Raw genomic sequence first — 25,095 nt, forward strand, 5'->3', positions numbered from 1 at the left:
TGAGCCAACCTGGAACCCTAGTGGCATAGTAGGGTATGTGCTAGGCTGGTAACGACAAGGTTAGCAGTTTGAACCCACCAGCCACTCCACATGAGAAAGGCTAGGCTTTCTGCTCTTGTAAAGATGCACAGCCCTGGAAACCCGTGGGACAGTTTTACTCTGTCCGTAGGGTCACTTTGAGTCAGAATTGGCTGTACAGCAGTGGGTTGGGTTTCGTGATCCAATATATAATATATAAAATATTGGCTTTTTATTTGTTTCTTTTTCAACCCTACTGAAACCTGTATTAAGATGATAGATCAATTACTCTTCTTTTTTTCACAATAAGATCTTTTATTTGTTAACATTAAGTCCGAATTTTAAAAACAGATTCTTGAACTGGTGGCTCATAGCCGTCAGCTTGTTCCATTTTTGCACCTGCCTCATCACCAGGAGTTTTTACAGATCTGCCACCTTCACCATGAAGCTCCATGAGTTTTCCTAATTCAAGCTTGGGCTTTTTCAGCACCTTTACTTTTCTGACAAAAACACCATGGAGAGGATAAATAGACTGGCAAGCCTTTTCTATGTCTTTTTTCCCAATGCTGTCTGGAATCAGTTTATTGACCACTTCTTTCAAGTGTTTTGTCTGCACCTCTCGGGTCATGATTTCCATGATTTTCTTTCTGATTTGACGGACCTGCTGGTGCTGAGCATAAGAGATCTTCCGAATCTGATTATTGTGTTTTTTAGTAAAACCAACACAGAACAGATGAAGTAGATACCCATCGGTAGTCTTTATATTTTAAACATTTTATTAGGCACTCATACAACTCTTATCACAATCCATACATATATATACATCAGTTGTATAAAGCACATCTGTACATTCTTTGCGCTAATCATTTTCAAAGCATTTGCTCTCCACTTAAACCCTTTGCATCAAGACCTCTTTTTATAACCCATTGGTAGTCTTGACATCAACATGAGCTTCAATCACGGTCTGCCATTTCTTGTCCATGGAGCTCATCTTGTCCCGCGTAAGGCCATGCCGTGGAAGTTGGTCAGGCAGTTTTTGCCCTGAACATCCTCGGTCATTAACTTAAGTTTCCTAAAGGCAACCTCGTCGTTCTGTAGATCAGCAAGGCTCACTTCAAAAACTCACCCTTGAGGCCATCAGATGCAATTGTGGTTCCTTGAGTCCTGGTGACTAGTGTTTTCCCGATATTCCTTATATTGAACATAGCGGGTGCTTTCACATCACACCAATCTTTCTTAGAAAACGGATCAACCACTTTCTTCTCAGCTCCTTTTTTGCCACCTTTGGTAAGGCGCTTGTTCTTGCCAACCGCCGTGGCGTCGTGCAGAGAGCCAAAAGGCCTACTCTTCTTTTCTTGGCTAAACACTTTAATACCTAACAAAACATTTTTATTTTTTTCTTTTCTTATCTCTTTTCATCTTATCTTTATTACATCCATAGCTATTGCTTCTTAGTTTACTGACACTGATTTGTTATCAAACCAGATACTTCCCCTCTAGCAGATCACTTGATTAATTTTCTTTGTTTTTAAAACTTTCGGAAAAACAAAACTTTTGTGTGTGTGATTTAGGGGAAGGCTATAGCAGAACATCAGTTTTATGTTCCACAATTCATTCACATTGTTTCATCTCATTCATTTCATCCTTGCTCAATGTAACACCACTCATCCTACATGATCCCTATGTTTTCTGTTTCCATTCCTCCTTTTCCCCCTAACCTAACTTTTCCATGAATACCACTTGGTTCTTAACTCCTTTTCTCCTTCCATGGGCTCTCCGAGTCTATTCTTCTGCTAGCGTTCTCTTTGCTTCCAGTGTAAAACTCCTTGATTGCTTTTTTTTGGTCTGCAGGTTTTTCCACAAACTATCTCAAGCATAATAAAAGGATCTGAAGCCAAATACAGTTAAATCATTTGTAGACATTTCAAGACAAGAAAGGGAGAATAATACACACACACACACACACACACACACACGTGCATATGTATAATCTCTTCATTCTTAAGAACTGCTATTCTGATACTATTTTATTAGGACTAGATGAATTTATAAGTATTCATTATTCCCTTGGAAAGGCTTTTCCGAAATTTAGTTATGAAAACATGTCAAAAGTTTTGTTTCAAACTTGTTGCCAGTGAGAGAGGAGTCTTCTTGGCCTAGTTGGTTCCAAGTTGGGTTAGTAGTCTTAAAGTAGGTTTTTTATCCTTGAAAACCATGGAGAACAGTTTTGTTTTGCCCTGTGGGGTCTGTGTAAGTTGGAATTGACTCAGTGGCAGTAGGCTGGTCAGGGAGGACAATAGAACAGGGCAATTCAAAGACTCCATTCTTGGTAGAGACTGTCTTTAATGAAAACACGGAACTAACACTCTTCCATGAGAAATTAAAACAAAAGATTTTGTCGAAAGAATATTGCATTTTCTCAAGTAGAGTCATGACATCTTATGAGAGAAGTCAACTTATGTTCTTTAATGAAGAAGCTAAGCAAACAACAGACCAAACTCATTGCCTTCAAGTAGATTTTGACACATAGCGACCCTCTGGGAAAAATTAGAAGTGCTCCTGTGGGTTTCTGAGGTTGTACGTCTGTAACAGAGCTGAAAGCCTTCTTACCTCTAATAAGGTTGGTGCCCTGGAGCAGCAGAGCCAGTTCACTAACTGCAAGTTAGAATAAGAGACGTTTATTAAAAGGTAGCCCTATCAGGGCTGTCAGTGTCAACACAGACTGCCTTAATGGTGTCCTGTTTGAAATCAAAACACATAGATATTAGGTGTCTTTTGCTCTGGAATTCACATCCGGGGGGGGGGGGTCATATACAAATGTTTTACATTAACTCAGGCTTCAAGATGATCATGGGCTGCAGTGTTGACCATGAGCTAGCAAACACAACAATAAGGTTTTTAAAGTGTTAGGCCAGTATTGGAATACTTCTGTTGACTAAACAAATAGCAGGAATTAATTTTTCATGGGATGATTCTCATTATCTGTAGGTGTTTTCAGAAAACATCAAGAGAAGTATATGGGAAGAGAGGAACATTTATAAGAAGTTATATCACAGGCTTTCTTTTTAAAAAATCATTTTATTGGGGGCTTGTACAACTCTTACCACAATCCATGCTTACCTCCATTGTGTCAAGCACATTTGTACATTCGTTGCCATCATTATTCTTAAAACATTTGCTTCAGTCCTTGATATCAGTTCTTCACTTTCCCCCTCTCTTCCCACCCTCCTTCACGAACCCTTGATAATTTCTTAATTATTATTATTTTGTCATGTCTTATACTGACCAGTGTCTCCATTTACCCACTTTTCTGTTGTCTGTCCCAGCGAGGTTATATGTAGATCCTTGTGATTGGTTCCCCCTTTCTACTCCACCTTCTCTCCACCCTCCGGGTATCGCCACTCTCAGCACTGGTCCTGAGGGGTTCATCTGTCTGGATTCCCTGTGTTTCCAGTTCCTATCTGTACCAGTATACATCCTCTGGTCTAGCCGTATATGTAAAGTAGAATTATGATAGTAGTGGGGAGGAAGCATGAAAGAACTAGAGGAAAATTGTATGTTTCATCATTGCTACATTACACCCTGACTGGCTCGTCTCCTCCCCATGACCGTTCTGTAAGAGGATGTCCAGTTGCCTAAGGATGGGCTTTGGGTCTCCACTCCGCACTCCCCCTCATTGACAATGATAAGATTTTTGTTCTTTGATGCCTGTTACCTGATCCCATCAATACCTCATGATCACGCAGCCTGGTGTGCTTCTTCCATGTGGGCTTTGTTGCCTTCTGAGCTAGATGGCTGCTTGTTTACCTTCAAGCTTTTAAGACCCTGGATGCTGTATCTTTTGATAGCCAGGCACCATCAGCTTTCTTCACCACATTTGCTTATGCACCCGCTTTGTTTTCAGCAATCATATAGGGAAGGTGAGCATCATGGAATACCAGTTTAATAGAACAAAGTGTTAGTGCATTGAGGGAATACTTGAGTGGAAGCCCAGTGTCCATCTGCTACCTTAATACTAAGCCTATAAATATATGCACATAGATCTATTTCCCCATCCTCATATATAAATATAGTTACATATGTACATGCCTGTACTTAGACCTCTATAAATGCCCTTTGCCTCCTAGTTCTTTCTTCTATTTCCTTTTACTATCTTCTTGTCCCACTATCATGCTCAGCATTCGTTTGGGTTTTAGTAATTCCTCTCACTTACATTGCCCTTGATCACGCCTTACAGGTCTCTTATATCTTTCTCGCTACTTATTATTGGATCACTTGTTCCCTTGTCTCTGGATTTGTTAACACCACTTCCTTTCTCCCTACCTCCCCCTCTCCCATGTCCTCCCAGAAGGGTTGGTCCCATTGTTTTCTCCTCCAGATTGTTTATCCTGCCTATCTGATCTTGATAGACCTGCAGAGATAATAATATGCACAAAAACAAGACAATGCAAGACAAAGCGACAAAAGAAAACAAAACAACAACAAAAAACCAATGACTAAAAAAAAAGAAAAGCCTAAATAGTTCAAGGTCTGTTTATTGACCTTTAGAGTATTTTCTGGTCGAGTTAGATGGAGTGCCACACCTTGGCCCCAAAACCTATTTTTGGTTTTCTCTCGGGACTTCCTTGCTGTGCTCCCCCTGCTTTTATGTTGCACACCTTGTGGTGGTGGGGTTAGATTGGGCGCAGTTCCCTCACTGTGTCTCTAGGGAACAAGGGATATTATTGCTGACATCAGATGGCTGTTGGCTGAAAGCAGAAAACCCTAGAATGAGGTTTCCTTGTTTTTCTTTATTGAGTGTGTAAAAGCACTCAACTGTGTGGATCGTAGCAAAGTATGGATAATATTGCAAAGAATGGGAGTTCCAGAATGCTTAATTATGCTCATCGGGAACCTGCACGTAGACCAAGAGCAGCCATTGGAACATAATAAGAGGTACTGCATGGGTTAAAATCAGGAAAGGTGTTCGTGAAAGCTATTATTTCCTTCACTGTACTTACTCAGTTTGCATACTGAGCAAACTGTGTGTCTGTGACATCAGGATTGGAAGAAGGCTGATGAGCACCCTGCCATATGCATTAACGATATCACTCAGAAGACTGAGCCCCTGTGACTCAGCCATGGTATTTCAGTCACCTCGTATGCATGTGAAACGCTGGACAATCAGTAATGAAGACTGGAGAAGAATGGATGCATTTGAATCATGGTATTGGAGAAGAATATTAAAAGTACTTGGGGTGTCAGAACAACAAACAGATCTATAGAGAAGGATAGCCAGAATGTTCCTAGAAGGGAGGATGAGATTTGTTGCCAGGAGACACCAGTTCTGGAAAAAGACAGCAGGCTCAGTGAGGGCGAGGGTCAGCCAGAAAGAAGACCCTCCATGAAGTGCATTGACACAGTGACCGCAGCCGTGGGCTCAAACATGAATTTTAAGGAAGGAGCAGGTAGTGGTTTCCTTCCGTTGGCCATAGGTCGCTATGAGTCGGAAGCCACTCGATGGCACCTAACAACACCCTCCTGTGTTATTTGTTGTTTGTTTTCCCTGTTTGTTATTTCTGTCTTGCCTACTGTTGGGCAGAGTATTTTCTTAGCATTTAGTTGCACCTACCATTAGAGAATCATTTATGCTCCTTTGTGTGCTTTTTCAGTAGTTTCTTTGGAATTTGCAATGTGTGTGTATCTTCTTAACTATTCACAAATTATCTTCCTGGAGCATAATGCCATTTTGTATACAACATTAAGAGCGTTAGATCAGTATACTTCCTATCCCCACTCTTCACCATTCTGTTATTGTATTGCCCAGTTACAAATTCCATACCATATTTTTTTCTCTAAGTCTTTCCTATTATCTTTTAAGAGATTTCATATCTACAAATTTTCATCTATTATTTTTCTTATGCCTAATGGACTTCCTTAGGTTTTCGACAGTACTGATCTTTTGGTAGTAAAATGGCTATAAAAAGTAAGGAGTTAATAAGTTTAGTATTAGTCTCTCTCTCTTTTTTTAGTATTAGTCTTTTAAAGATTGGCTTCACCTAAGTAATTTTCTTTTTTTAGAAATCTTCCTGCCAAATCTGTGGAAGAAGCTTTACGTCACCGGCAAGAATATGATGAGATGGTGGCTGAGGCTAAAAAACGAGGTATTAAATTTAACTCCATATGGTATAGTTAACTTACTGATTTTGTCTCGGTTAATTTTAATAGGAAGATGGTTGATGAAATTGAGTTGGTTTTTCACGAGAATGCTGAATTCTATATTTTTAGAAAACAACTGTATTTTCTAACTATGTTTGTTCTACAAGAGGTATGACACACCAGGATTGTAATTTTTATGGAGGTAGTTTTATAAAACTAAGATTAGGAGAAAGGGACAGGCTGTCTGTATGGGACCATGTAACTCCATGGACCTTTTGGACTGCTGTTATTTGGATTTATAAACAAAAATATTCATGAACTTTTCAATGAAATTTTATGGCTTTGGGGTTTTTATATTTTAAAACTTAATTTCAGCATTTAAGATAGCTTTGTATATGACTGGAAGAACATGATTTGAAATGAAATTTTGTTTTAGTGACTCTTAAAATCTCTCTAAGGACTTTCCAGAGTCTCAATTGTGTCATTTTACCAGGCACATAGATGTACACTCATAATGTATGTAAGGTCACTTAATTCCTTTCTCTAATTAAAAAAATAAGTATAATATAGTAGCAACTAGTAACTAACTGCTGTTCGTTCATGATAAGCATGCATTTTAGAAAATATTATACAACTATATGTGTCTCTACACGTTTGCTTTATTAAACCCAAATATTTTTCCTTTGACTTAAGTGCACAAAATACTGTTATAAGATGCACAAAGTCTTTGTGCTCTTTTAAAAATTAATTTGGTTCTTTAAATTTTGGAATAAATATGGCATTGAAATTAATTGACATTGAAAGGACTTTTATTGACTTCTGGCAAAATGGTGAACTAAGACATGCTACGTAGACCCTCCACAACAACTATACTAGAGACCTAATGAAATATATATAGATGATAGTCTGAAATGATGAGCTTTGGAAGAAAAGATGGAGAAGAGGATTAAATGCTGAGTGGGAGAAGAAGCTGAACAAAGCAGTCAGAGGAAACAGATGTGTGAAATGTTGGCTGGCCTGATCAGGTCAGCCATCTTGACTTTTTGCGAACAGCAATCCATCAGTGGCCTGACCGCTTGGTAACTGGTAAGGAAAAAGAAATCAGGTGTTAAATGGGTTAGGTCTTACCAACATACCAAACCAAAAAAAACCAAATTCACTGCCATCAAGTTGATTCTAACTTACAGCAACTCTATAGGACAGGTAGATCTTCCTTTCCGTGTGTTACCAAGACTGTAACTCTTTTTATATAATATAATATAAATCTCTTTATTGGAATAAAAAGCCTCATCTTTTTCCCGTAGAGTGACTAGTGGTTTTGAACTGGTGATCTTATGGTTTGAAGCCCAACTCATAACCCACTAATTCCCTCATAACTCCCAAATCCTTGTTGGGGGGATCAAACAGTCACCAACATATACTCATTAATTAAATTCAAATACATTAACATCACAATGTCTTGGAGACAACTGACAATTTCAATTTCCACAAAGAAAATAGACAGGAGTGTCTCCCCAAAATAATAATACATAGAGCCAGACTACCTTTCTTGAGAAGAGAAGGCACTGGAACTACCTGTTACGGCACTCAGAAGAGTGATACTCATAGTGCTAGATATTTATAGTGATATTTAAAGCTTTAGACAAAATCAGAGAAAACTATAAAAGCATTCTGGAAAACACAGGAAAGACTGGCAAAAAAATTTTTAAGAAGAAAGAAAAAAACTGGCAAAATAAATGAAAAATCAAAAACCATGCGAAAAGAGAAGACTGATTTCAGAAATAGCTAATGCATCAAGAGAGCAAAGGAGTAGAATTGAATCAATGGAAGGCTGAATTAGTGAGCCTGAAGACAAATAATTGCTCACTGCTAGAGGAACAATTAAAAAAGCAAAAAATCTGAAGAAAGCCTTAGATTTATGTGAGACATCACCGAAAGGAATAATTTACTGTGATTAGAATTCCAGAAAAGTAAATTGTCAGACTTATTGAAAGAAAACTTCCTGTGTTAGTCTGGGTTGACCAGAGAAACAAAAGCACTTATAATTTTATGTATATGTGGATAGGTTTATACAGCAAGAAGGAATTTAACAGCTAACTAGTCCACACAACAGTACAGACGGCTCAGTTCAACTCACTTCCATGGAACAGTTAATATACCAAAGTCCTTCACCTCACATGGGTTGTCAGGTCCAAAGTAAAGGAAGCAGACAGAGTTCTCCCTTGGGCAAGGCAGGTAGAGTCTGCCCACAGACAGCAAATAACAGGGTGGGTCACCAAATGTCAGTAGCTTGGGTGCTTATTGAAGCCGTCCCGGATGGGATATTAAACACAAGCCATGCAAAGTGACAGGATCTACCAGCCTCAAGCTCAAGTGACGTACGCACCAGCAGCGTGGCAAAGCAAGTCTCTGAAGAGCCTCAAACTCTAGCTACATGATCTATGGGTTGGCTTGGCCCACAGGTGGTGTAGCTCAGGTTGAGGCAGAGAACTAGCTAAAGCAGCAAGTTCCAGCATTCTCTGATCACCAGAGAGCAAGAGAGGGGAGCGGGTATTTATCTCTTTGCCCTCCAAACTACAACCTAATTAATTCCACATGTTCCTTTTGGGCAGGTTGGCCCAGTAAACCTAACTATCACAGTCCACCCCTTGCCAACTTGGCATGTGTGCACAATTCTTGAGCTGTATATAATTTCCAGACATTAATGAAATCAGTTATACCTAACATCATATAGCTATCATACAGATAAAAGAAAATACACTGAATATAAGTGTATCTTGTATATTGTACATGAACCAATATATTCAATAAACATTTATAAAGAAATACTGACAATCACAAACCTCACTCTTGCAATTGATCATATGGTCATAACTGATGGGTAAAACTACCTTTTTCTGTTACCCATTCTGTATTACCTTTGCCCTCAACCAGCCCCTCAGCTGGTGGTTATTTGCCTGGTGGGATGACCAGACCTTCATTCCTGAGGGGCCTGGGTCATTAGACATCCTTTTAAGATTGGGTTGCTGTTGTTTACCATTTACTTTAATCACAGGGCATGGTAGTACTAAGACAGCCTAAGGAATCTTCTGGATTCCAGACATATTCTTCTTTACCTCCATTATGTAGCACTCATCCAGTTTCTCTTTTGTAATAAGGATCAGTCATACCATGCAATACAGTGACACCCTTTCTGACCTATTGACCCAAAGGCATGAGGAACCCATGAGTGGCCAGGTGGCATTCTCAGCTTCCAGTTCAGTGGAATCAATGCTGTATATCCAGGTGGGAGAGTTCCTTCCTTCGGGCTAGGATCTCCAGGCCTGAATAGCATACATCGTTTTGCTGGTACATAAAGGAAAATGCTGCAAGGGGATCACTAGGAGTAATAGTGAGTGGTGCCACTCCAACTTCTAGCCCTTGGTTCCTGGACCCATGAATCTTGGCTATTGGGGAGTGCACCATATATTGGCTGCTGGGCAGAGGTCCTCAAACTTTTTAAATGGGGGGCCAGTTCACTGTCCCTCAGACCCGTTGGAGGGCCTGACTATAGTTTTTTTAAAAACTATGAACAAATTCCTTTGCACACTGCATATATCTTATTTGCACATATCTTATTTTGAAGTTAAAAAAAAACAAAGGGGGAAAAAACACCTGGCGGGCTGGATAAATGTCTTCGGCGGGCCACATGTGGCCCGCGGGCTGTAGTTTGAGGACATCTGGTTTAGAGTATATACAGCCTTCTGGAAAACATTGCCACAGCCCAGTCCAGATTAACTCCATAAGTCCAATATTAACCCATATGTCTGATACTAGTCCATAAATTCTTCTTTAGACTCACTTAGCACATGCAATGATGCCAAATGCAATGCAGGAAGATCACATGCCAGTGGGTTAGAAAGTTTTGTGGCTCTAGATGGTGGTACAGCTCTTCCTGTATCTCCTAGCTGTCTGTCTCAGCAACAGAAAGGGAAGACAGAAAACTAGCTAAAGCACCAGCACGCTCCAGCACACTGATCACCAGAGAGCAAGAGAGAGGGGGTGGGTCTTGCAGAGCCATTTATTTCTCTGTCTTCCAATCAAACTGTGACCTGACTAATCCCACATGTTCCTATTGGCCAGGTTTGCACAACAAACCTAACTATCACACGTCCCTAACAACATCCTGAAAGACGAGAAGATATTGAATTCATGAAGCTGAATGAACCCCAAACAGCATAGACTCAAAAAGAAAATCACCACTACATATCATAATCAAGCATAAGAAAAGAATCCTGAGAGTGTCATGGCGTGGGGGGTGGGGTGGGGGAAATTAAAAGTTACATTCAAAGGGGAACCAGTAAGAATAAGCTCTGATTTCTCCGTAGAAACCAACCAAGAATCCTACCCAGCAAAATGGCCCCTCAAATGCAATGTGAAATGAGAACATTTCCAGATAAACGGAAATAGAAAGACTATGTGACGAGTCCAGCCTTACAAGAAATACTAAGGCACATTCTTTGGACAGAGAGCCAACAGCAATAGCTGGCAACCTGAGACTAACATATATGACAACATCACCCAGATAAACAAGTATCCAAAGGAAAACAGACGTACAGGACCAGACGTAGGGAACCAGAGTATAAATTTGTACTGAAGAAAAGTACAACAGAAATAGTACAGTGTACTTACGGAACTTTCAAATGGAGAGGAAATAGTCGATTTCAAGATAGGACAGCTTTTAAATTGGGAAGAAACTAATAAATTACAGAGTAACCTCAAAGAAAATGAATAAATTTCTTCAAAATAAATAAAAGCAAAGCATAAAGATTAAGCAAACAGTAAGAAATTAGGTAAAGGGCCTATTTTTTTAAACATTTTTATTCCACTATACAGTATTTAAATTATTGCTAATATTTCCAATAAATTTTAAATTCATATATATAAACATATTTAGTTTTAAAATTATGATACTAACAATATGATATAATATATATCACATGAAATTGGGAAATCAGAAGACCACAAATCTTAAGCATGTATGATACTACTTTCCATATGTAGCACTCTGAAAAGATTTAATGTTAGTTTCCTCATCTGTAAAATGTGGGGACAGGTGGACTATATCATTGGCTTTCAGCCTCTCCTACCACTTTCCTTTTTAAACAGTGGCACTCTCTTTCCAGAATCCTAGACAGAATCTGAATGCATAAGGCAAGCAAAAGATTGTGCACTATTTGCTTAGGCTTCTGCTTGTCCCACAGGACAGTTTATGACCCATGTGTAAAACAGTTTAAAAGTTTGACTTGCTTGTCTCTTAAAGTCTCTACTAGTTCTCAAATTATATAACTATTAATTTATAACTCATTTGTTTCTCTATATCTGAGGCATTTCTTGTTTAAAAATTGTGACTTCTGTTCCCTCTGGAAATGGTGTTTTATGTGTGTGTTTATTTCAGAGAGATCGGCCAAATGAAAAGCCATCTTAAAAAGAGCTCACTATAATAGTGCTGTTTGTAAATAATTTTTCATGTCAATTTGTTCTAGATGCAGAAATTAACAAAGCTCTTAAAATAACAAATGGCATTAGTTGCTCATAGTTGTTTTTCACCCAAGTAATTATGACAGATTTCTTAATTTCAGTTACATATATATGTAATATAGTAATCTACTTAAAGGATTTTTCTACTTGTAGTTCTATTTACTGGTTGCTGTAAAGGAGATGCTGTTTCAAAATTCTGTTAACCAAGTTAATTTTTTTTATCTTTTCCCTCCGTCTTACTCTTCGTTGTTTCCTTATGCTGCTATCAGAATATCCTTTCTGAGAACAATCTTTTATAGAATTAGGTGCAAATAGAAGGAGATTTTGATTTAGCTCATATGTATTGAGATAACTCTTACTTATTTAAAACAGAAATTAAAGAAGCACATAAAAGAAAAAAAATAATGAAAGAACGATTTAAGCAGGAAGAAAATATTGCAAGCGCAATGGTAATTTGGATCAATGAAATCCTGCCCAATTGGGAAGTAATGTAAGTAAGCAGATTTTTCCTGAATTCTGGTTTTCCTCCAAAGAATTTGTGTTTTCAGTTCTATATTTTCATTACTTCCCACTTATATCTTATGCTTCGACTGAATTATACTTTAACCAATGAGTGAATATTTTGTGCTTATCCCTAGACCTTTCCTTTTTATAAATCTCCCAATCTCTAATACTTGTTTCTTCTACTGACCACTCTCTATACCTCTCAGAATCTTAGTTATTCATTAAAATCCATCTGAAATGCTCATTGATACATGAAACTTTAAAAACGTTACCAGTTACCATGTTTAATTCTAACATACTATCATTTATAAGACGTACTCTGAATATGAAAGGGTTTCAAAAAGTTCATAGAAAAATTCCATTGTCTTTTAATTCCATTTCTCCATGAACCCTTTAAAGCACCCTTATATAATAGAGATTAAAAAATTGAAACGTTAAATATGTACATAGATTATAACATACATGTTAAATATTAACATTTTAAAGTACTTCTTTCAGAATCAAGGAAAATATTATCTCTCTCTTCTCTAAATGGCCCACCATGCTTTCATACACAAATAGCTTTTGCCTTATTTTGCTTTCTCTGTTTTGGTAATGTTTCTGTACATGCCCATTGTCATTTTAGACTAGAGGGTAGGAAAGACCTTCTGCACTGTGCAATGGGGATTTGTTGAATATTGGCACAATGCGCCAGATGCTATATTAGACTTTTTATGTAAGTGATCTCATTTGATTCTTCGAACCAGTATGTGGTGTGTGCATTTTATCCCCACTTTTCATATAAGGAAGATCAAGGTCAGAGAGGTTAAGTAATTTGCCCAAAATGATAGTGAGTGGTAAAACAAGATTTGAACTCAAGCCTGTCTGACTTTAAAGCCCAAACTTTCACTGTACTACTTTTCAAAAACTAAGGTCTTACGCACATAGACACATTGTTATTTTAATTTTTGTACTGAACAGACAATATATATTTTAAACAATTTATTTTGATGCCCCTTTTATCCTTTTTTATTTTTCCTCCATAATTGCCCATATACTTCTGATTCTCTCATTTGTCCTTGGTACAGTGACTCAAGGAGAGAGCGTCTTTGAAGCTACTACACAGTCTCTTTATGGGGTACTGTAGATTTATGCAAGAGCCCAGGTGGCACAATGGTTAAAGTATTTGACTGCTAACCAGTAATAGGTCAGTGGTTTGAACCTCCCAGCTGTTCTGTGAGAGAAAGGTATGGAACTCTGCTTTGATACAGATTTTCAGCCTTGGAAATCCTATGGGACAGTTCTACTCTGCCCTACAGGGTCTCTATATGTCCAAATCTATGTTTGTATAGGAGTTTGGTGCTCCAGTGGTTAAGTACTCAGCTACCAACCAAAAGTTTGATGTGTCAAATCCACTAGGGAGGACCTGATGATCCATTCCTGTGATGATTTCCGCATAAGAAACCTGATGGGCCAGTTCTACTTTCTGTTCTGCAGGGTCACTGTGAGTCAGAATTGACTGTCTGGCACACTATAACACAGGATTTTGTTGCCTAAAAAGTCAAAGGAAAGACTGCATCATGTACTTACTATGTTCCAAAAATCACTTGACTGTAGACTAGGTAAACCATCAAAACAAACTAGTAATTTGATATAAAAAGTAACTTTCTCCTTTTTTCTCCCCCTTTAATTCTAGGCGTAGTACAAGAAGAGTTCGAGAATTGTGGTGGCAGGGATTGCCCCCTAGTGTTCGTGGGAAAGTTTGGAGTCTAGCTGTAGGAAATGAACTAAATATCACTCCTGGTTTGTATCCTATGTTCAGTTATTCCCACTCATACAAAGAGCTGTCTCCAGAGTTATATAGGAGACTAGTTGATTAACCATTTAAAAAGACATTGCCATTTATACTGTTATTTTAAAAGCATGCTTCATTTTTCATCCCTTTAAAACCTATATGGTTTAGTAAGTTGCTATATTTCTTTATAAAGAATTTTTATGTTTATTCTCATAGCACAAAACTATCAATATTCTTGACCTCAAAATATTGGGTTGTTCTTATAGTTAGCTGTCATTACATTGGCCTCCAACTCAAAGCAATCGCATCTGTCAGTGTAGATAATTTCAGGAACTTCTGGAGATTCTAGGAGCAGTGGATATAAATGAGGAAAATATAGATGAGGAAAAATAAAATAGTTTATATATAAAAAGGTTTCCACTTTACCCTGTCAGTAAGCATAGCTATTGGGAGAAGACTAAAAACTTCTTTTTTAACTTTCTACCCAAACTAGTCCTTTTGACTTCTCCTTTTTTTAAAATCATTTTATTGGGGGTGCATACAACTCATCACAATCCATACATTTATCCATTGTGTCAAGCACATCTATACATTTGTTGCCATCATCATTCTCAAAACATTTGCTTCTACTTGCCTGTGGTATCAGTTCCTCTTTTTCCCCTCCCTCCCCACTCACCTCCTTTAAAAAAATTTTTTTTAATGAAATATTTTAAGTGTAGAATCAGAAATATAAAAGTACTCTCAAGGGATTGTTGCTTTATTTTCTTAATTTTTAAAAAAACCTGGAGAGAAGTAAAATATAGGGTAGCTATGCTGATTTTTTTTTAAAAATCAGATAATTTTGACTAGAGGACAGTATAAAATAAAAGGTGCTGACAGACTTTGTGTGGAACCTGGTGGCATCATGGACTATGCACTGAGCTGCTAACCACAATGTCAGTGGTTCAGACCAACCAGTCACTGGGGAGAAAGAGGAGGCTGTCCACTGCTGTAAAGATCTCTGAGGGTCTTGGAAACTTAAAGGTGCAGTTCTACCCTGACCTTTTGAGTCACTGTAAGTTGGACCTGACTCAGTGGCAGTGAGAGGAAGTAGAATGGTCTGAGGTGATAGTAATACAGCTGAATACTGGCACCACAGAAAGACTTACAGACCCACGTGTAATAAATTAGGAAACAATACACTGTGCCTTGTTGCTTTTAACATCATTGTCTGCATATTTATATATTTTTATTCAAGCAAAAATCAAGTACAAACTTTTAAGTCTCTTTTTTGCCTTTTCTATCCAAAACTCCCATTCTCAATAGGTACTGTTAGTAATTAGGTATATGTTTTTCCAGGCCTTTTTTCTGTGCATATAAAAATGTATATATATATGATAATTTTGAGAGTTTTTTTCCCTTTCCCTATAGAGAAAAATTTAGATCTTAATCTGAAGCTTGCTTTTTTTCTTGCTGTTATCTTACCTAGGACACCCCTCCGTGTCAGTACATATAATTCTATCTCATATGTATTATAGCCGCATCATATTCCATTATAACTTACTGAACCCTTTTCCATGTATATTAGGACGACATCACAGTGGTGTTTTTTACCCCTCAGATTTAAAAAGATTAAAATGACTGAGAACTACCCATGTAGCATATGCTAAAAAAATTATTTGGAAATATTTATCAAAAGCCTCAAAAAACATAGCCCTTGATTTAAGAATGCACTCTAAGGATATAATTAGGATTGTATATGAAATTTATTCTACAAAGATGTTTGTTGTATCATTCAGTCAGCCTTACATGTACTTAGATAGAATTATAACAAAATCTAATGTTTCTTTTTAGTCTCAAAAGTGATTTGGGGGGGCATAATTTTCATAAATACTCAGTAATGGGTTTATTATTTTTCACAAGAAATTTTTCAAGTTTTTAAAATAAAAGCTAAAGGAAAAATTAAGAGTTGAATTTGACTTAGAAAAGATCAGATTCTTCATGAGTTAACTATTCTCTCCAAATATAAAGTTGGTTTTTTTTTGTCTTCTGTTCTTGGAATAGATTAAAAGGAAGCATTTTACATTATTATTAGGGATTTCAATTTTTAAAATCCTTGAAATAAGGATTGTTAAATATAACAGAATAATATTTTTGCAGTGTCAATTCTTTTGACTCTAGTTCCCCAGACTTAGGCCAGACTTCACAGACTAAGGGTAGAGTCCTTGGTAAGACTGCCCTGATGTCAGACTTGAGCCATACTTTTGGAGGGTTCCAGGCCACCTGCATTTTGAGCTCATTGGCTAAGAACTGAGGGCTTCCCATTCTGAATACAGGCGTGGGGGCTCCGAGAACACTTGCACTTTTGACCAACTGGCAGAATAATTCAGTGATTCCCAGTATTCTTTAGGTTCAATAATGTACTAGAATGGCTTAGAGAAATTAAGAAAAGGTTATAGACACAGTTTTATTATAGCAAGGAAAGATACAAATTAAGACCAGCCAAAAGAGGAAATCCGTGGGTTGCAAACTTGAAGCTCTGTATTTTCTCTCTGTGGAATCAAGACATCACCCTCATGGTGATTGATGTATTGTCAATCAGAAAAACATACCATACTTCTGTGCTCAGGTTTTTTTATTGGGGCTTCATTACACAGACATGATCAATTGAATCATTAGCATGTGGTTGAACTGGGTTCTCCCCCTCTGAGAACATTTGATAGGTCTTCCTCAGTGGCCAGCATATCCCATGAGTCAATCACCTTGCTAGCATAAACCAGCAGGTGTGATTAGGAGGTTTTCCAGGAATAACAAAGTCACTTTTCATTCATTGTGGGATGGGGGCAAATTTTTTAACAGAGAAGTGATATTTTTCATCAACTTATTTTGGAATGGCTCTCGTAGTTGAATTTGTAATCTGTTATGTATGCTTTCATCATGACATTTGTAACTACTAGAGAATAGTAACTAGGAAGAAGGTTTCTAAAGTCAAGCAAGTGTGGTTCAAATCTTGGTTCAGTTATATAGTAGGTTTGTGACCTTGGGCAAATTACTTCACATCTAAAAGTTTCTTCCTCTGTGAAGTAGGGGTACTACTATTAGTAAAGGATTGTTCTAATATTCTTTAGAATGAATACAAAATTGTAGTTAAAGTGAAATTACTGTGTATATAATATCAAAAAATCAGAAAGTGAATCATACACCCAAACTATTCTCTGTCCAAGATATCATCTGCTCTTTGTGGATTTAAAAAAAAAAAGTGACATGAAGAGCCAGGGATAAAACTGAACTGAGATGCAGCTCTTACCATACAGAAGCACAGTGCATTTTCTCTGCAGATATATCCTTTGGTATTCTGGAGTTCAGTACCACATTTTTATTATTGGTTCATTTTCATGGTTCTCAAAAATGACAGATTTGTCCGGTGAACCTTTTTCTCCCATAGCAGTTTCAAAATTTGGGTAGATGAGTGAAACTGGCCTAACTAGAAACTAGTTTGAAATCAGAACATATGATTTCAATTTGATACCAGATAACCCCCAAATAAATATACATCTAAAATTTAAGATTATATCTTCTTCCAAATAATTAATAGGATTGGGCACAAGTCATAGAAATGAAATTTCTCTTACAGAAGAAATGATATCAGAATAAGAGTCTGTTTGACATATACCTCATCAGCTATTATAATGATCTGTTCTTGGCAAGCGATACAGTAGTTTTTATAGTGTCATACACTGGAATACTATGCAGTTGCTTTTGAAAAAAAAAACTAAAGCAGATCTATATCTACTAATATAGAAGCTCCTCCAGTGAGACAAAGCAGTATACTGTACCGATCAGTGCATGTACATGCGGCCACTTTGTTTTTTAATAAAGGAGGGTATGCTTGTATATATATTTTTCATCTTAGAAAGGGTTCATGATATGAATTGTTGAACATAAAACTGATGTGCCCTGTAAATCTTCATCCAATTCATTGTAAAAACGTTTTTAAAACAAAGGGGGAAAGAGTTTGAAATTTCTGATAACTATAGTTGTTTCTGAAGAATAGAATGAGGATATTTATTTTCACTTTTCAATTTTATACTGCTTTAACTTTTGTTTGTATTTTTCTTTTTTGAATCATTTTATTGGGGGCTCTTACGGATATTATAACAATCCATTGATCAGTTATATCAAGCAAAACTTGTATATATGTTGCCATCATCATTTTCAAAACATCATTTTTCTATTTGAGTCCTTGGTATTGCTTTAACTTTTTGAAAGTATCTTTAAAAAATATTAATACATTACTTGAAGCAAAATATGTACATGTTGGTGTTTGGGCAAGAAATCTTTTTTGCTGTTACGTTGTCACTGAAATTTATAATTTTATATAATTACAGTGGTTAGTTAGACAGTGAAGACAACGTCTTCTGTTCCTGAAGTTGTAATGAGATAACATATATGCAGCAGGAGCCCTGGAGGCACAATGGTTATGCTCTGGGCCTCTTACTGTAACATCAGCAGTTTGAAACCACCAGTTGCTCCCAGGGAGAAAGAGCAGGCTTTCTCTACATCCATAAACAGTTACAGTGTCGGAAACCCACAGGGGGCATTCTACCCTATTCTATAGAGTTTTTATGAATCAGAATTGTGTTGATGGTGGTGAGTTTGTGTCTTTCTCTGTGTCTGTGTGTGTATACAACAGTAGTAGTCTCGAAAAGTAATTGAGCATTTAGATTACAGACAAGGATAGGAAAAATTTGTATGAAATATAGATAGCTTTGGGTAGCAATGTATTAATGGGAAAACCCATTTCTGTAGAAAAAACAAGCAAGAACTACTGGTTAAGTAGCTACAAAGTGCCAAAAGCTCTAGGTAAATTATGTAATTACGAGCAACTCCATGAGCAGGTGTATTTTTCCTCAGTTTACAGCTGAAGAAAGCTGAGTTCCACAGTGGTTAAGTAACTTTCCCAAAGTTCCAAAGGGAGGGAGGGAGGGAGTAAGGGGGAGAGGGCATGGAGGAGCACTGGAAATTTGATTCTCACTGATTCCAAAATCTGTTTCTGCTGCCCCACACAGACACTCCTTTAGCAAATGCACCTCTTTCGGCCTTGAACATAGAACCCAAATAAACCAAATCCACTGCGTCAAGTTGGTTCCGCCTCAAGGGTTTCTGAGACTGTAACTCCTGTGGGAGGAGAGAGTATAGGGGACTTTTAAAAGCTCATTGAAAAGTGGAATTAAAGATTATGTAATTTCCCAGTCTTTGAAGCCCAATAAACATTTTGTATTGTCGCTACTTGGATGTTGATTCTGCAGTATTTTTGTTATTGTCTGGTTGCATAATCTTTAATTTTGGTAAAGCAGGAGTTTGAATTTGCCACAGTTTTTCTGCCTGCAACAATAAGGATATCTGATGTAATTCATAGGGAAAAACTGAAAGCTAATGTCTGCATATATGGATTGATTGATTTATGAGTTTTTTATCTTTTTAATTTTGTTTCTAGAGCTTTATGAAATTTTCCTCTCAAGAGCAAAGGAGCGATGGAAAAGCTTCAGTGAAACAAGTTCAGAAAACGATGTAGAAGGTGTGATTTAAAAAAAAAATGTATTTACATATAATAAAAATTTCAGGATGAAAATCCAGCTTCTGAACATATTTCATACTATTTGTCAAGAACTGTAGCAATTGCTTTATATACATGAAACCAAAACCACACTCTTGCCATTGAGTCAGTTTCCACCCATAGTCATCCTGTCAGGCAGCCAGAGTAGAACTTGTTAGGGTTTCAAGACTATAAATCTTTAGAGAAGCAGACAGCCTCATTTTTACTCGCATGGCGTGGCTGGTGGGTTTGAACCGCCGACCTTGTGGTTAACAGTCCAATTAACCCACTATTCCTCCATGAGGGTTCCTTTACATTATTAGTCTCATTTAATCTTAATCATAAGTGTTAATGTGAGTTATATAAAAGAAAATGGAGGCTCAAAGTGGTTAAATAATTCATAAGCGGTGAAGCTGGAATATAAACCCAGGTTGTTTGACTCTAGAGCATGGGATTTTAGTCATAACAGTAATGCTAATAGGATGAGGTAGCTTTAGACTAAATTCTTATTGAAACCAAAAATAGATTGCTTCATGTCCCATCCATGGCTTCCTATCTTCTACCCTTCCCAACTAACTTATAGTTTCTATTCATAGTTTCTACTTTTCCTTCCACTGACATAAATTTTTTTCCTGTAATAATTTCAGGGGGAAAATCTTTGCATCATCCTTTCAAAAGTAAAAGTCAAACACTGCCACTGAGTAGATTCCAAATCACAGTGGCTGAATACAGGTTTTCTGAGGCAGTAGATCTTTTTTTGGCAGTAAATCTTGATGGCAGTGTATATCCTCATCTTTATCCTGGAAGTAGCTGGTGGTTTGAACCACTGACCTTGTCATTAGCAGCCCAACACTCGCACCAGGACTCCTAGTTTATTAAATTTAACTAACTTTATTCAGCCAGCTATTGTTCTTAAATAATAGGTGGCCATTTGTCTGCCAAGGGCTCCTGCTAGCACAATGGTTAGGTGTTCAGCTGCCAAACGAAAGGTTGATGGTTTGAATGCACCCAGCAAGTCCAGGAGGGAAAGACCTGGGGATTTGTTTCTGTAACGATTACAGCCTACAAAACCCATTTGGGTCATTCGATTTTTCCTCATTGGGTTGTTAAGAGTTGAAATTGACTTGACAGCACCCAACAGCGTGAAGTTGTCGGCATTTTACTCTATTTCATAGAAAGTGCCTGCTAAGTGCTGTTGAGTTGTCTCTGAGTCACAGCAGCCTGACATGTAAAGGATGAAACATTACCCAGTCCTGCATCATCCTCACAGTGGCTCACATGTTTAATCTGTTGTTACATCCACTGTGTCAGTCTGTCTTGTTCAAGAGCTTATCTATCTTGCAGATCCTCTTACCAAGCATGATGCCCTTTTCCAGGGACTGGTCCCTTCTGATAACATGTCCAAAATTCGTGAGATGAAATTGCCATCCTGGCTTCTAAGGAGGTGGGAAACCAGCCTCCCCATAACCAAATGGGTCCAAGGGGCGTTTGTGTAATTTGGGGTTGAATTAAAGAGACATCAGACAAGACAGAATGCAAGTGCTCACCTCTCCATGATGACCGGAACCAGAATGAGGCTGCACTTTATTGACTCACAGCCTCATGTAATCTTGGGCAAGCAAGCCATGGTAAGCTCGTACATACAGGAAGGGTTTGTATTAGAGGCATACGTGTGACAGGAGAGGATAGGCTCGGGGTACGTGCAGTAGGTAGGGGAGGCACAAGAGCCAACAGTTCTCAACCTGTGGGTTGCGGCCCTTTTGGGGGTTGAACAGCACTTTCTCAGGGGTCTCCTGATTGCTAACAGTAGCAAAATGACAGTGATGAAGTAGCAGTGAAATGATTTTATGGTTCGGGGTCACCCAGCATGAGGAACTGTATGAAAGGGTCGCAGCCTTAGGAAGGTTGAGAACCACTGCACTAGAAGCATATGTGCTACATGAAGGTACATATGTAACAAGATGGGTGGACTCTAGAGTCAAGATAGCAGCCTAACCTTGATCGTCTCTGAGTTGACTTGACCTTAGGTGCCTTTGAGGTCTTCTCCAGGGGAACAATCTATGATCCTTTTCAGAAGGGAGTGGGCTCTGCTTAGGGTGGGACAGACAGTAGGGTCTGACTGCATTAGATGGCAGACATTCTTCAGGCAGATAGTCTTCAAGTAGGTGACCTTTGAGAGTGTAGTACTTGACCATGTGTTTGCAAACAGCCCCCTAAATTGGCATTATTATGGGGACCTCGAGGGGAATAACTTTTACTTAGGAGAGTGTGAGTAGGACACATCTCTAACCCACAAACGTGAAGGTTTCCTCCACGGGATCCTTGGCCTCCCAGACTCCTTATGAATTGTTGAGAGTTTGACTGAATACACTCTCTTCCTGGTTTTCAGTTTCCCACAAGGAGGCTTCTGGCTTTATTTTACCTAAGACACATTTGTTAATTGTGCCAGGCCATGGTGGTATATGCAGTAATTTTTGCTAGCACCATAATTCAAACACAAGGATTTTCTTTGGGTCTCCCTTGTTCGTTGTCAAGCGTTTGCATGCAGAGGAGGCTATTGGAAAGTCTGTGGGTTGGGTCGGCCACACCATTAGGACTCAAGTTGATATCTTTGTTTTCAAGGTGTTAAAAAGTTCTTATGCAGCAGATTTTCCCAATATCCTAGTGTTGTTGTTGTTTTTTATTCACTCCTATTTTTCTTTCAAGGGTGTAAATTGTGGACCCAAGAAAAAATTAAATCCTTGAATATTTCAGTCTTTTCTCTATTTATTGTGATGTTGCTTTTTGGCCCTTTGTAAGGATTTTTGTTTTCTTTATGTTGAGGAGCCGGGTGGGAAGAAGCCCCAGTGCTGTAGTTTGCTACGGATTGGGCTGCTAACCACAAGGTTAGTAGCTTGAACCCATCTGTGGTTCTGCAGGGGAAAGGCAAAACTGTCTACTCTTATAAAAATTTAGTTTCAGAACCCCAAAGGGACAGTTCTCTGTAGGATCACTATGAGTCCAAGTTGGTTTTTTGTTTTATGTTGAATGTAATCTATATTAAAGGTTTGGTCTTTGATCTGGATCAGTTAGTGTTTCCGGTACTCCGGACTCTTTTTAGGCAATATTTCAGATTGTTAGTAAACCTTTCTCCGATCTTGATGAAAATTGTACGTAGAGCTGCTATGTGGCCCCCGCGATCCAATGCTAGATAGACACCAGAAGTACAAGAGTGACTGGAACAGAAACACGTGAGTAGCAGTCACAGCAGCCATAGGATGAACTAAAGGTTCATCAGGAGGTGAATGGAGCAACAAAATATGGTCTATCTACGCATACTTTAACTTTATTGTGCTCAATGTTGTTCTTCACATGTATTATTGTTTTTTCTTTTGTAATTAAAGGTTTATGCCAACTCTGTTGAGCAACAGCATGTGATCAGTTCCTGTCTCTATGTCATGTTTTGGAAATTCTCATAATAGGCCAACCTTTTTCATACTGCTGTTGCATACTTAATAGGTTATAATTGTAGAATGTTTACTTAGTTCTCTATAGTTAACTATTTCTGTTGAAATTCTTCATTCTCTAATTTTTTTCTCACCTTCTATTTTAGCATATTTGTAGCGTTACTGTTCTTGTTCATTCTAAAACCTCGGCATCTGTAGGACTGCTTCTATTGACTAGGCTTCTGCATGATCACAGCACATGCACATTTTCTTCTTTGCGTATCTTAAAGTTTTCATGGCAGATATTGTGTATAACAGAAATTGTAGAGACTGAGTTGATGTATCCTCTGGTTTCAAAGTTCTTGATAAGAACTGTTCTGCTGTGATTTAGGCCGCTTCCTCCAGTGAAATTATCTTTGAATGGTTTTAGTTTATTTCTGCCGTTCCAGCCTGGTCTCTTGAGCTACTTTAAAAGTTCTGTAGGGGAAGCAGACACTCATGTACGCTCAGGGTTCCTCCAGAGTTTTGTGTTTTGTTTTCTCCCTCCACAGTTATATCTATCAGACCTGCCAGAGTACCTTTATCTCTGGAAAATCTAATCCTAAACCAAAAAGGTTATTCCTTTTCTAGGATTTAAGTCCTCTAGATTTTTCTGTATCCACAGCTCTCTAATGACTTTTTAAAAAGTTATTTGTAATTTGTCTTTTCATAGTTATGGTGGGAGCATTTTAAGATTCTGTCAAACTTGGAAACAGAAATCTTTCACTCTATAACTTATAAGTGATTAGCTCTTTCCTTCATATAAGAAACTAATTTCTATAAAAGCTATGTGACATTTTAAAAAATTTTCTGACTATCCAGATTTTAACTTTCCTTAAATAACACATACCCTAAATGATAATTTTTATGTTGACAGAGTTTACTTTGTGACAGATAAGTAATCATTTTAATTTTATCCGCTTGGCAAATGCAGGTGTACCTGTTGCTGACCGGGAGGCCAGTCTGGAATTAATTAAGCTGGACATATCCCGAACATTCCCGTCTCTCTACATTTTTCAGAAGGTGAGGATTTCTAACCAACTTGTAACTGTTTTTGTGAAAAAAAATCTCAAAATGCACAGTTATAATAAGAAAGGGGCAAAATTATAAAAATTAAAGAGCTTTATATAAAAAGTGAAGATAGTAGGAAAAGAATTAAAGGAACCATTATTATATTATTTCATGGACATTGCCGTTAGCATAGCAATATGCCTTTTACATAGTAGGTACTGAATGAATTTTTTTATTTTTTTATTTTACTTAGCCAATCATTAGAACATGAAGAGCTGTGTCCTAAAGCTTAAATATTTTCACCCACCCACTCACCTACTGTATAGAATTGCCATTCAAATAATGAAATGCTTTTGCTTTTCGTTTATTTTGTACTGATGCTATTATGAAATTTATACCATAAAAGATTGCATTTATATGTACTTTACATGCAGAATTCTTATATCTTTAGTTTGACATAAAATGAAATAATTTTTACTGTTAAAATTAAAGTTTTAACTTAGTGTAGTATGGTGGTTTTCTTTTGTTTATATTCTATTATATAAAGGAAAAACCAATAGTAAATATGTAGAAGCCTTTAGAGTCCATGGAAAGTGTGTAGATTGTTTTAATGAGGGAACCTGGCAGCACAGTGGTTATGAGCCGGGCAGTTTGGAGCCTTGAGCTGCAGTGCAGGCGGGAGATGAGCTTTCTACTGCCGTGAAGAGTCGCCGCCTTGGGGGCGGGGCGGGGGGGGCAGTTTATCCTGTCCTGTAAGTCAACATCATCTCGATGGCTTATTTTATTTCAAGGTCAGATCACTTTTATTAATACTGTAGATAATATCTTGACAATATAGAATATTTTTGATGATTGTTATTTGAGAAGTACTATGCTAACGACACTTAAGAATTGATGATTGTTTATATAGTTCCAAATTTCATTTTTCTCTTAAGGGTGGCCCATATCATGATGTCTTACATAGTATCTTAGGGGCATATACCTGTTACAGACCTGATGTTGGTTATGTAAGTATTTATTTCAATCTATTTGTTTTTTCATCAAAAATAGTTTCTCTGTATTTTTATCAGAATGTCTTAATTTCCCAAATG

At 37.6% G+C, this 25,095-nt stretch overlaps 1 protein-coding gene and 1 pseudogene across 1 annotated transcript in view; one reads left to right on the top strand and one right to left on the bottom strand.

Moving 5' to 3' along the window:
• Window positions 1-25,095, top strand: part of TBC1D12 (TBC1 domain family member 12) — a 98,290-nt gene that overhangs the window by 59,602 nt on the left and 13,593 nt on the right. The window contains exons 4-9 of the mRNA XM_075533734.1: window positions 6,079-6,161; window positions 12,049-12,166; window positions 13,856-13,962; window positions 19,431-19,511; window positions 23,928-24,016; window positions 24,940-25,011. Coding sequence (XP_075389849.1) covers window positions 6,079-6,161; window positions 12,049-12,166; window positions 13,856-13,962; window positions 19,431-19,511; window positions 23,928-24,016; window positions 24,940-25,011 — 550 coding nt within the window. The remainder of the gene's footprint in view (window positions 1-6,078; window positions 6,162-12,048; window positions 12,167-13,855; window positions 13,963-19,430; window positions 19,512-23,927; window positions 24,017-24,939; window positions 25,012-25,095) is intronic.
• On the bottom strand, window positions 347-1,686 carry LOC142429550 (small ribosomal subunit protein eS1 pseudogene; annotated as a pseudogene).

Source organism: Tenrec ecaudatus, chromosome 16 (assembly GCF_050624435.1).
Source record: "Tenrec ecaudatus isolate mTenEca1 chromosome 16, mTenEca1.hap1, whole genome shotgun sequence".
NCBI classification, from domain to species: domain Eukaryota; kingdom Metazoa; phylum Chordata; class Mammalia; order Afrosoricida; family Tenrecidae; genus Tenrec; species Tenrec ecaudatus.